The sequence below is a fragment of the Lactuca virosa genome, chromosome 9 (assembly GCF_052849685.1).
Source record: "Lactuca virosa cultivar CGN04683 chromosome 9, Lactuca_virosa_CGN04683_v6, whole genome shotgun sequence".
Classification (NCBI taxonomy): Eukaryota; Viridiplantae; Streptophyta; class Magnoliopsida; order Asterales; family Asteraceae; genus Lactuca; species Lactuca virosa.
In genome coordinates this window covers 5,707,269-5,719,727 of record NC_136434.1, presented here as the reverse complement: position 1 = coordinate 5,719,727, position 12,459 = coordinate 5,707,269, and the positions used below count along the sequence as shown (strand labels likewise).

Below are 12,459 nucleotides of genomic sequence, written 5' to 3'. Positions count from 1 at the left end.
AATAAGGCCATTAAAATTTCTTATTGAATAAAGAATTCCAAATCCTACATTCAGAAAAAATAACATCAAGAATATCAACAAGAGAACTTTTGGTTGAAAAGAGAAGACAAACAACTTTACAAACAAAATAAAAAACATCATATAAACCTCCAATAATCGTTTCAAAAGATAAACCTCCACAATGAGGCCGATAACAAGGCTATACAAACCTTAAAAAGCTCAAGATTTCTTGAACATATAGATATTCACCAAAAAAACAAACAATTGCTAATTGGTGAACATGACAATCAACAAACTAGCAAATTAAATAAAGAATGGGAATCTAGTGACAAAATATATAAAGGAGAGATAAAATTATCAAGATTTTGAATCACAGACCTATAAGATCAATTTCAAGATTCAAACAACTAAGCATATATCCTCTTCCTTATACTAGTTTTAGGAAGACAAAATCAAACAATGAAGGACTCAAGAACGTACACACCTTACTTATAAGTTATAATTTATAAGATAAAACGTACACACCTTACTTATAAGTTATAATTTATAAGTAATTGTTTGTGAATATGTAACAACATTACACATAAGACACTGAAAAAGCTAATGTGAAGAAACAAAAGAATGTTTTATTAGGTTCAAGTTTGGAAATATGGGAGTGACGTTGTTTCCTTTCAAGAAATTGGTGTACCAATGTGCAGAGAGCTTAGGATATCGTGTCAAGTCCTTGTCATCAAGGTCAACATAATACAGACCATATCCAATGTCATACCCACCCAACAACTCAAACAGATCCAACAAGGACCAAGCAAAATATCCCCTTGTGTTTGATCCATTCCTGTTACCATGTGCCATGTCATATCATATCATATCATACACAAAAAAGAATCACAACAAATTATATTTATATGTATCTTAAAAAGATTGTACGTGTACCTAACCTACCTTAGTGCATCCAACAAAGCACCAATATACGCATGCAAGTACTCTACCCTTGCAATGTCCATCAATGTCCCATTCCGTGCTTGTACTTGGCCTGTCACAAAAACATGATTAATATGTTGATATCATACAGTTCCAGATATATATATATATATATATATATATATATATATATATATATATATATACACATTAAATTATTATACCATTTTCATGGATGTAGATTGGAGGATTTCCATATTCTTCCTTGAGATAGTTAAGGAGGTTCTGGAGACCTGATGGAGTCACCGGGAACTGAGATTAAAAATATAAAAAAAAAAAAAAAAAGATTCACGACTAGAGGAAGATTGGATAATACAAGGTAAAAGAGTAGCAACAAATGGTTTAAGCATTCAAACCTGAGTTGGCAGGGGTTCACTCCCACTGTCTGCAACTGAAAATAAAAAGAAATTAAAAAAAAACCACGTCATCATCATATTCATATTTCATGTCCGTATTATTTATTATATTCATATCTATGGAGTAGTGATTTGCTGGTTTAAGACACGTGTCAATACATACATACACACGTACATATAAGGGTTGCTGCCATGTCTCCATTAACATCCCTGATGTTGGTTTCAAGACTACTAGGGTTATCCTTCACATAGAAATTGTTATAATGGTTTATCCCAAAGAAGTCAAATGAACCCTTGATTCTCTCTGATTCAAGTTTGGTAAAAGCTGGAATTCGGTTTCCTGCATTCTTCTTCACTATTTCTGGGTAGTCCCCATTCACCAAGGGATTCAAAAACCTGAAAACAAAAATCAAAGTGAAAAATTAGTTGGATTCCAAGACTAGGATTTTATGATGATGACTCACCAACCCAGATAGAAGTCATTGGCCCTTTGTGTAGCTTTGACATCTTCTGTTGTGTTTGTATAAGGTTCAAACCAATACGACAAGACATTTATTCCAACAAAACCATGATGTATGGCCTGCATCATCATCACCCATATATACATATATATTGGAAAGTTGATGTTTTGTTAGGATCTTCTTCAATCAAGTGCCAATGAAGATGAGGATCAGACAGCTTCAATTGGAATGGAAAGGACAGAGTTAGTTTTAACTACCTTGTATTTTTGGCGGTATAGTCTTACAGCTGATGCATGTGCAAGAAGCAAATGGTGAGCTGCAAGGTATGGCTCAGAAGTGGAGTCACCTCTGCTGCAGTTAATGAAAAACCCAAATGGGGAAGAACATCGTCCAGGAGGTGAAAACCCCATATCATAACCACCTAAAGCAAACACATTGGCTTCATTAAAACTAGTCCAGTGCAAAACCCTATCACCAAATTCTCTGAAGCAAACGTCAGCATATGCCACAAAGTCTTTCCTGCAGTTATAATTATAAATGGTATCATGAACCTTGTAACACAAGCACAAGCACAAGTAGTTTAGTTTTAGTTTTCGTTTTAGTTAGAAAGAAATGTACACTGATTTTCTACTAAGCCATCCTCCATATTCGTCTTCAAGTATCTGTGGTAGATCGTCATGATGTAATGTGACATGTGGCTGTATTCCTGCATAATATAATCAGCATTACCAAAAATCAGAGGTCACATCTTATTGGGTGAAATCAACCTTTTTCGGCATTGTTTAGTAATTAGTTAGATGATTCAACTTGTATTTCTTGATGCCAAAGCATTGACATTTTAATATACACAAACAATAGCTGACCAAATAACTTAGTTATATTTAACCATGGGCGATAAGCCTGTTGATGAAATCGTTGTAGAACTGTAAGCCCTTTACATTCACGGATCCTCTTCCATCTGCTTAAAATAAGACTATGCATTATGCATTATAATTTATAAGCAAGACTACAAGTACTCAAGTGTTTATCATTATACTATTAAGTAGACAACATACATACTTGGGATGAGTCTGGACCAAGAGATGGAAAATCTATATGCTTCCAAACCTGTCTCTGCAATGAGTTTGATGTCTTCCTGCAACATCCGCATACTCTAACTCAAATTCATAGTATCCTGCTATTCTTACTACTAATGTACTAAAACATTATGTATGAACTATGAAGACAGCATCTGCTTCAACATGTTGTAATAAACTGTTCTTAATTGAAGCCTTATGCTAATTAAAAGATGAGTTGTGGATTGTGGTATGTATGGTTACCTTGTATTTATGGTACCCATCACATGCTACGTCTCCATTTGCTCCATTGTAGTAGCCTGAGATTTTTGAGTCAAATAAAATATAAAAATAACACCCTCCTAATCCTTAGCAAACATACGAAATCATCTTGGGAAAATCCTCAAGCTATCCAATTAGATACTATGCACCTTCAAAAAATTTAAAGGCAATAATTAAATTTGTACCCCCATAGAAAGCATATACTCTGAAATGAATTTTTCAAGAAACCTTAAAAACAACATACTATTAATTAGCTAAATGATTCATGCATTCATTTTTGCAAGTAAGCAAAGCATTTGAGATATAAATGAATAACCAGGGGATCCCTTTATGACATTACATAAGAAATTACATCGTAACTCAGAGAGTAGCAGTATTAAGCAGGCAAAGTCTTTGTCAAACACGGAAGCACATACAAGGGACTGTTTGGACTGGTCCTGATTTTATATGGTTTTGGAGGCCAGTATAATCATATTTAAAGAAAATCCATGCAGCTTCGATGAGATGATTATCGTATTCTAGTTTTTAAATGTACAGTAATCATTTTAAAAAGTGACATCCAAATAACCCCAAAATTCAGTCGATGGAGGAAACCACAAAACCATTCAACTCAATTTTGGTATTGATCGAAAATCATGCGTTATCCGAGCTAAATTCTTTCTGCTATTACCTGAATGAGCGAAGGTGTCCCAAATGCTGAAACTCCTACCATCTTCCAGCACTGCTCCTTCAACCTTATCACACATAGTCAGCCCCAATTCGGCTCTACAGACACTTCAAACGAAGAAATTAAGAGCACATACCTGATAAGCGGAAGTGCCGGAACCAAAAACGAATTCAGCCGGAAAATCATCTCTTCGATATTCATCAACCACACCGTATACGAAGAACTGTACATCATCATAGCTTCCGATCACCAGAAGAAGAGAAAGAACGAAAAGAGGGACAGAATTAGACATGGCTTCTGCTACCCAAGTGATAAATTTTGACTATATACGAGGACGATCAGTCAAACTAACAGTGTTATTAGAAAGGGAGGGAAGAAGAAGAAAGAAGGATATCTTGTTTTAAAGGGGGAAGGGAGAAAGACCTTTTTGTATTTTCCTTTATTCGTTTCGTTCGGATTTGGAAGGGAAAGATTATTGGTATTCTTTTTATGCTTTTAATAAAAATATATGATAAAACATATTACCAAATTGAATTTCTGATTCTACCCTTATATGCTACTATATTATCGCATGTCCCATTAATTTCACCTTTTTTTTTTCAAATTCAAATGGTTTAGGAATCAACTACGTGATCTATATCAAAAAATAATTAATTCTAAACCAATCTCTTATTCTATTTATTTTAAAAACCTAGCTAACTAAAGAATCAACAATTAAATCGCAATAGATCTGAAAACAATGTTATGTTCAAATCAGCAATTAAATCCTAGTAACCGGTGATGCTTGTCTCTTTATCTCTCTGTTCGATTTTCTTTAACGATCCAAAGATTTCAGGGGTGATTTGAGAGCTAAAATAGGGGAACCCATTTGTTGACAGTTATCATGGTAAACTCTTTTGGTCTAGGGTTTGTTTACCTTGATAATTTCTTGCTATCTATTTTTGCATTCTGGTTATTATGTTTATTTATGTGCGATTTACGTGTGTTGTATTATGTTTCTTTTCATTATTTCACTCATTATTTGATATGTTTATCTCCATCATTTCACTAACTTTGATTTTTAGGTGATCCTTACCAAATACAAGCAGTGTGTGCGTATGTTAGTGTTTATGTGTGTAGTATATGTGTGTATCTGATTGTGTTATAGTAACTATTTTCATAAAATTCATTAAATAGAGACTATTAATTATAAAACATGGACCATTTTTGTAAATGTCACTTAACAAGGACCAATTTTGTAGTTGTTACAAAGCTGCAATTTCATTTTATTTATACATTTTAAAAGAAATGAAAGTAGGATGCTAAAATTATCAAACAACCAAAAATAAAATGATATTTCAAGGTATGTTGTCTGTATGTATCCAAGTATGTGTGTGTATCAAAGTTTGTGTGTATGATGCGTTTTCATGTTGTACAACCAAGACGATATATATGGTTTTTTCAAGTTGTATGCTAACTTTCTTAAAGTTTTTATAAAGACTCAATTTGATATTCTTTTCCTTCCTAAATCATGTTTATTACAACAATTTTAATGAGTTCTTTTGATAGTAAAATCTTACTTATTTTAGTTATGTCTTTTTACAATTTTGTATTGCTTAATATCGATATTGGAGTTGGTTATAAAGGAAAAAATAGAATCCAATGACCTTTCTAACTTGATAATTAAGGTGTATTTTACTACTACTAGTTTTGATATTTACACATGCACTTAAACACAACTAGCTTACTACACAACTAGGCAAGTGTACATATTCGTATAATAGTATAGGAATGGCAAGTACGTGTTATCGAACACTAGGGGAATGGGTATGATTTCAATAAAAACTATTGCTACTAATTAAACTAGAAAAATACTATAAATTGGGGGGATTTTTCCGATTTTACAAGTTTAGAAACTTATAGCATCAACTTAAAACAATTAAATTAACAACTATTACTTAAACAAAAGCAAACAAAAACAGATAACGATTTAAATCAAGATAAAAGAGTATTTTCATTTAGCTTCAATTCACCTTTTTCCTATGGTTGATTTCTTTAACGATGCAATGGACTATTTACTTGGTTACCAAATTCTAATGTGACTAGTCATCTTGTTTGGATTTCCTAACGCTAATAATTACTGAACGGTTAATCTAATGATCATGTAATTAATGAACACACAATTGCTTAAGTAAATATTCGGACTATGAATGATATAATCTAACGATTTCCTATCTACGATCAAAACAATCAATCAAGCATATAGCATGGATATATAATGCTCTCTAACACAATTAAAATTACTAATTAATATTACCTAACCATCGGATTGGCTCAATCTCTAGATCTAACAATTTACTGATCATAAATAGTTAAATATCAATTTAATGTAACTAGAATGGTCATCTAACTACACATAACTCATAGATAGGTGATAAAAATCAGTACTTTAACATGCTAGGTAAACGATCTATCAAACACTAGTAAAAACCAAGTTAAATAATCCAATATTATCGAAATCAACACATAGTATCAAGGTTTGTCTTCACTAAACATGTTTAGGTAAGCAAATTGAATGATTAACATGTTCTTCGTGTCGTGGTCTCTTCAAATCTTGTTCTTCAATCGATATCTAGCCTTATTAGGGTTTTTAAGGGATCTTTTATCACAATTGGTAGCAAAAATCGTAGCTCTCTTTCCAGAATGATTTAGAATAGTAATTATAGAGTTGTCATATTATACGTCATAATGTCGCGGTGAAGTGAATACCACGCCACATAATCATTTCCTTAACGTAACCTCCAAGAAACCATACACTTCAATGTGGAAGCTAACTGCCTTGACACGTCACTGCGCCATGGTAAGTAGATTATCGCGCCGTGGTGATCTCCTTAAAGCACATATTTAGTTTTTCCAGCATCCGGTTCGACATTTAGCTCATTTTCTTGTGAGAGTGTCTTTCCTGCTACAAAATAGATTTTTAACATTATAAGTACCAAATATATTTATAAATGACTAGAATGTAGCTAAAAACACAAATATACCGCATAAAATATATGGCGATATCAAAATATCTCACATTTGTCTTTTGATTGTCCCCAAGCAAAACTGATTTTTATTGTCATTCCATTTCAATATCATACATCAAAACTTTGCCCACCAATATCACATAGAATAACCCAAATTAAATTCACCAATTACGTTTTACCTCAATGCATATGTTTGTGTCTAAAATCCTAATTACTTCCCAAGTTCTAAATACTCACAATCTTCATAACGTTCCCCCCACTTATTTTGAACGACATTCATTTCTGCATCCCTCTGAATACATCCTCATAAGATTTTCTTAACCTCAAGGTATTTTTTATTAAATTTTCAAGAATACATATGATAAAAATAACCTAGAAATAAAAACTACAACTTAACTCACTAAGCCTTTGGCTTTTGGCAATTTGTCTTATTTTTTCACTTTCTCATGATATTCATACTTTGCAAACTCTTATTTACTGGACAATTTTTGACAACTTTTTTTTCATCTTTTCTCTCTCTTTTTTTTTTCTTCACCACTTTTTCACTTTTTTTTCTTTTCATAATTCACTTTTTTTCTCAACTAAAAACCTAAAAGAAAAACATATGCTTAAGCTTGAGAAACTAACATCAACATTTACTGGCTAAAGATAATAGTCTAAAGTGCAATGACTACATAAATTTTCCTTGATATATTTCAATACACGATGCAAAACTTTTTATGTCCCTCAAACTACACAAGTTCACGTTTTTGTCTCATGATTTCACTAGAACAAAAATATTATAACATATAGGTTCAACTGAATCTTAAAATTTGCATCGAATTATCTCACACAACACTAGCAACCTTATATCTAACGCAATTATATCAAAAGAAAAATTTTAAACTTTTTTAGATTTTAAACTTTTAGACCATTTTTTTCAAGTCTATTTTCAATTCTTTTTATCAATCTATAATAATAATAATAATAATTTTTCAAAATCGAGCATGCTTGTTATCCTTTTTCGACCCCCTATCCCCCACTTATTTCATACAATTCCCTCATTGTATGCATAAAACAAATAGAAGCACATAAAAGCTAAAAAAACTGATAAAAGGAACAAATCCCCCTGGGTAGTAGTGCCGAGATCGAAATGATTGTTGTGGGCGTGCATGGACATCTCAAATAATAGTTGGAAACTGGACTAAACTACTACAGATAGTGTCGAAAAAATATACCAAGAAACGGATTTTGGTTCGCGATGCACCAAAGTGTATAAAATATCAATGTACTTCACCGCGTCGCGACATTCTGATGACCATGGCGTGGTGCCAAGGTTTGCTCTGGGATCTGTCGCAACTGAAATATGTTTCGTGACGTGGCATAGGTGATACCGCGTCGCGTTGTCATAGATTTCTCGAAACTTTGCAGAAAAATAACACAAGCGTTATGTGTCAGAATAACACAATATACTCATCTAGGATACTTCATCCTCCCAACATTAAGGCTGTAAAGCCACTTTTTCGCTTAAAGTCCTCTTCTAAACGAACATTGTACCCCTCACTTGTTTTCCACGCCTCTCGGTAATCTCAACGGACTCTTCTCTTGGCCTAATAGCTAAACTTACTGCCAACTTTCTATTATAGATTTTGCGAGATCAAAATCAAAATGAAGAGTAATAAAAAGGAAAGCATTTGATTACAAATCCAAAAATAAAAACTAAAAACACACCAAAACAAACAAAATAAAAATAGTCTAAAACAAACCAAACCAAACACTTAAAAGCATAAAATAAAAGGATAACTTCACTCGTCATCTTCATCACGTCCACCCGAAGTTCCTGCTCCATCATCTATAGGTGGCCACATCTCACTCCAAGACGGAAAATATGGGTATTGATTGCTCAAAGTTGGTGGCTGTGCAATGCCAAAGTGTTGTAACATGTGCTCCATTGTCCCACCTATCCAATTCATGTTCATGTACATCCTATCTAAATAAGCCACCAACATATAATCACAAGTAGGTCCTCCACCCATGGGCATATCTCGAGGTGGCTATTGAGTTGGCGCATCAAATCTTCTCCTCAAATTTCGTTGAGGCCGCAGTTTCGGATCTGACTCATCATCTTCCAATGGCGCAGCGGGTTTGTCGGCTGGAATACCATGTCCTCCCGCTACTCGCTCAACAATAGTCATTGCTTCATGTTGCCTAATCTGAAGGGTTCGTACATCAAATCGTGTAAGTGTGTGTAGAGTCTTGGGTGTCAAAACCCTGTAGGACGTAGCCAACTTGGTCACAAATTGTCCTACATAAATAGAACTCCAGTTCCAAGTCTGAATAACTCTTTTGGACAGAAATTTCGCCAACACATATGGAATATTGCGAAAAGCATCCGATGTGATAATACTCCATAGATAAAAGAGATCAATATTTGGTACTTTCTCCCAACCATTTTTGTGATTAATGCAGTATGAAATTAGGCGATGTATGAAACGATGAACCATCGATCTGATCGAACTCTCAACCAAACTTCTCAAGTTGTATACCTCATTCGTGAATAATGCCCAAACTTCATGGTAAATAAATGGTTATAGCGGTCCCCGAAGTGTACCCTATAAGAAAGACACAAATTTCAGGTTGTGAATGTCATCATCACTGTAAATACCCAAGCATGCTCCAAATAATCAATGGATTTTTCGTTTCAAATAGTATCTAGGCCTGTTAAACACATTTATTGTGACAAATAACCCCTAATCAATGATACCATATAAACAAGAATCGACTAAAACCCTAACTTTTGAAAAACTATCAAGGATATCCCCAAATCGTCAAATACCAAGCATAAAGAAATAGATTAGGGATTAACATTCATACATGTGGTATTAACTAAACAAGAAAACTCAAGAAAAACCAAAGTCTTCGGGCAAATTTCGGAGTTGGATAACAATAGCGTCGCAGAGAAAGGATTTTAAGAGAGAAGGTAAAAAGTGAAAAGTGAAAAGTGAATTAGGGTTCTCAGATATTATCTGATCTATGTCGCCACGTTGTGGAGTTATACTTATCGCGCCACGGTGTCGTTTTTTACTGTGTAGCGGATCGCGATGCAAATAGGAACCGCATCGCAGATTCGAACAAATTTCACCCAAAAACATTTTCATCGAAACTCATTTCGACTTTTCCCCACACCTATTGTTAGATAGCCCTCGTCGGAACGATGTCAAAAAGAAAATTCAAACTAGTGAAATATCCTTCAAAAATGAAAAGAACGGAAATAGTTAATATAACCTTATAAATATGAATAAATACTGAAGCTTAGTAATATTTATATTTAGGTCGTTTAAAAAGGGAAAGCTGAAGTGTTAGACGAGGAGCTAAATTTCCAATGAATCTTCCACCTTTAACCAAGTGAGTGCATGGTCACTTTTTTAACGAATCTTCCACCTTTAACCAAGTAAGTGCATGGTCACCTTTAACGAATCTTCCACCTTTAACCAAGTGAGTGCATGGTGACTTTTATGAGTACGAATTACATACCAGAGTACTATACTAGTATTCCTCCATTTTTAGATAGCCAGAAATGGTGTATCTGTATCGGACAACCGGTGGGTATGTTGACTACTGACTAAACTATCATGTGGAATGCCAGTAGACTCAAAGCTTGTAGTTGTTAAATTATAGTTATCCATGGAAAAGGATTGTGTGTTCATTCAAGTACTATATCCCCGCATGGTTGCCTTTATTGACTTATGTTTGCTCCCTGGGAATCCCCGAAGGAGTATAGTCAACTTGTTGCTTACAGTCATCCATCATGATAAATCTCATAAGATCATTGCTATAGGATTAGTATACGAGGATCGACGGGATGGGTAAGTAAGGGTAGATTGTATTATAGATATCTATGTCATATGATATATCCATATTATTGATAACAGTTGGTTTTGCAGGATTATTATACCATTTATTATCATTAAAATATTGTGGAATTGGTGTAACACCCGCAATTTTGGGCTAGACGTTGAGAGTATAATCGTAGTAATTATACATTTTATCGAAAAATTAAAATCCTTAATTAAAATAAGTGTTATTTTTATGTGTTATGTAATAATAAATAATTATCGTGTACACATTAAGTGAACAAATATTATGATGAATAATATTTGTAGAAAACCTGAATATTGAATTATCATTTAAACGATAAAATAAACATTAAAAATAAAAGACTATTTTGGATAAATAATCTTATAGAAAGTTGTAGTATTCGTGACGGTGATTCTTGAAGGGTTTTGAGCATTCTAACACTCTTATGGTGTACATGCAACCCTAGAAACCTTGGATCTATGTTTTCTCTAATATACATGCAAATAAGAATTTTCCAAGGTTCTCATCCTAACTAGCATGACATGGGGTACTTGTAATATAAAAACTAGTAGAATGACATACCTTTCTTGTAGTTTGGATTCCTTAAGACCTTGTGAGCCTAGCACGCGAAATGTGATGCCTCAAATGTTTCACACAACACCACAACTCTTGGAATAACTTGAGAGAAGAACACTTTCACTCAAAATCGGCTAGCCCTCCTTGTTCTTGTCTTAGTGGCCGATTTTGCTCCATATGGGGTTCCTTTTATAGTGTGTCACATGTAGGGTTACACCATGTAAACCCTAATTGACATGGCTTTTCATTTCCTCCATGATCCATGGGTTTTAACCTCCATGGAGCATCCATGGAGCACCCTATGGGTTTTAGCCCAATCCAATGAACCATGGATCATAAGCCCATTATATAAGTATGGATGATTTACACAATCAATCCTTATATATTTAATTAGTTTCTTTTGATCACAAAATTAATTCCAAATTAATTCTTTATCAATACTAATTAAATAATATGATTTCATATTAATATATTAGAACTTATAATATATTAACAAACCATAAGTGTCCTTTCCTCATTTTGTCTATCAAATTGTCATGATGCCATGCAACCCAAATGGACCATGCCAAATCGGGTCAAGTACATACCAGATATAGTTATGGACTTAGACACCTTATCCAACAGTCTCCCACTTGGATAAGTCTAATAACTATAGCTGCAAGTATGGCTTCAGGATCCGACCAGCAATCATAGCTCTTTCAAAGTCTCGCGGAACTAAGATGACTTGCCATTTAAGATAAGTGATCATATAATCCTCTGATCTCAAGATATCATCCGGACAAATACATGGAACAATGTCGTACTTATTGTCCAGCAGTTTGTTTCCCGATTTCCGATTTGTTTGACATAGAACTTAATCGAACACATCAATTTAGTTCTAACTGGGCCCGGCACATAAGTCAAAACAAAATCATCGAGGGGCCCATATATCGCTTCTAATCCTCCAAGGACTAGAAGGAACAGATAAAATTTGACTCATATGCTTGTACTAACTACTTGTTGAATCATACACGAAAGCACGTTTTATAACATCGAGTTACCGATGCGTTTTCGTACAATCAATGTATAACCAACTCATGGTTAACAACTCATATCTCTAGGTTTGAAGATTTATATGATATTACCGTCTCACGGTCACTCGAGATAAATTCCATGAAGTGATGCAAGTGAGTGTGGGTTGAATCCAATACTCGAATCCCAATTCCAGGAGTACTCATGAACACTGTAGCCCCTTTG

The 12,459-nt window shown here is 34.0% G+C and overlaps 1 protein-coding gene across 5 annotated transcripts; it reads right to left on the bottom strand.

Moving 5' to 3' along the window:
* Positions 1-354: 354 nt before the first annotated feature.
* On the bottom strand, positions 355-4,247 carry LOC145136925 (beta-glucosidase 11-like). 5 transcript variants are annotated; one of them, XM_079071030.1, is made up of 13 exons: positions 3,939-4,247; positions 3,806-3,869; positions 3,118-3,173; positions 2,854-2,933; positions 2,662-2,756; positions 2,417-2,504; positions 2,056-2,317; positions 1,802-1,917; positions 1,501-1,733; positions 1,338-1,372; positions 1,146-1,233; positions 943-1,033; positions 355-835 (listed from the first exon to the last, which is right to left on the bottom strand). In XM_079071030.1, exons 1-13 carry the CDS (start codon positions 4,092-4,094, stop codon positions 601-603), a joined length of 1,599 nt encoding a protein of 532 aa, XP_078927156.1. In that variant the 5' UTR covers positions 4,095-4,247; the 3' UTR covers positions 355-600. The 5 variants fall into 5 exon arrangements, with proteins under 5 accessions (XP_078927156.1, XP_078927157.1, XP_078927158.1 ...); XM_079071031.1 differs by having other exon boundaries at positions 2,685-2,759; positions 2,858-2,933; XM_079071032.1 differs by having other exon boundaries at positions 2,685-2,756; positions 2,858-2,933.
* Between the last annotated feature and the right edge of the window lie 8,212 nt (positions 4,248-12,459).

Bases quoted from the DNA above. Each gene is read 5' to 3' on its own strand.
- LOC145136925 (XM_079071030.1), bottom strand. From the start codon at position 4,094: ATGTCTAATTCTGTCCCTCTTTTCGTTCTTTCTCTTCTTCTGGTGATC. The intron at 3,174-3,805 runs GTAATAGCAGAA...CAAAAATCTCAG, and splicing joins GGACACCTTCGCTCATTCAG to GCTACTACAATGGAGCAAAT. The intron at 2,505-2,661 runs GTCAGCTATTGT...TATATTATGCAG, and splicing joins AAATATAACTAAGTTATTTG to GAATACAGCCACATGTCACA.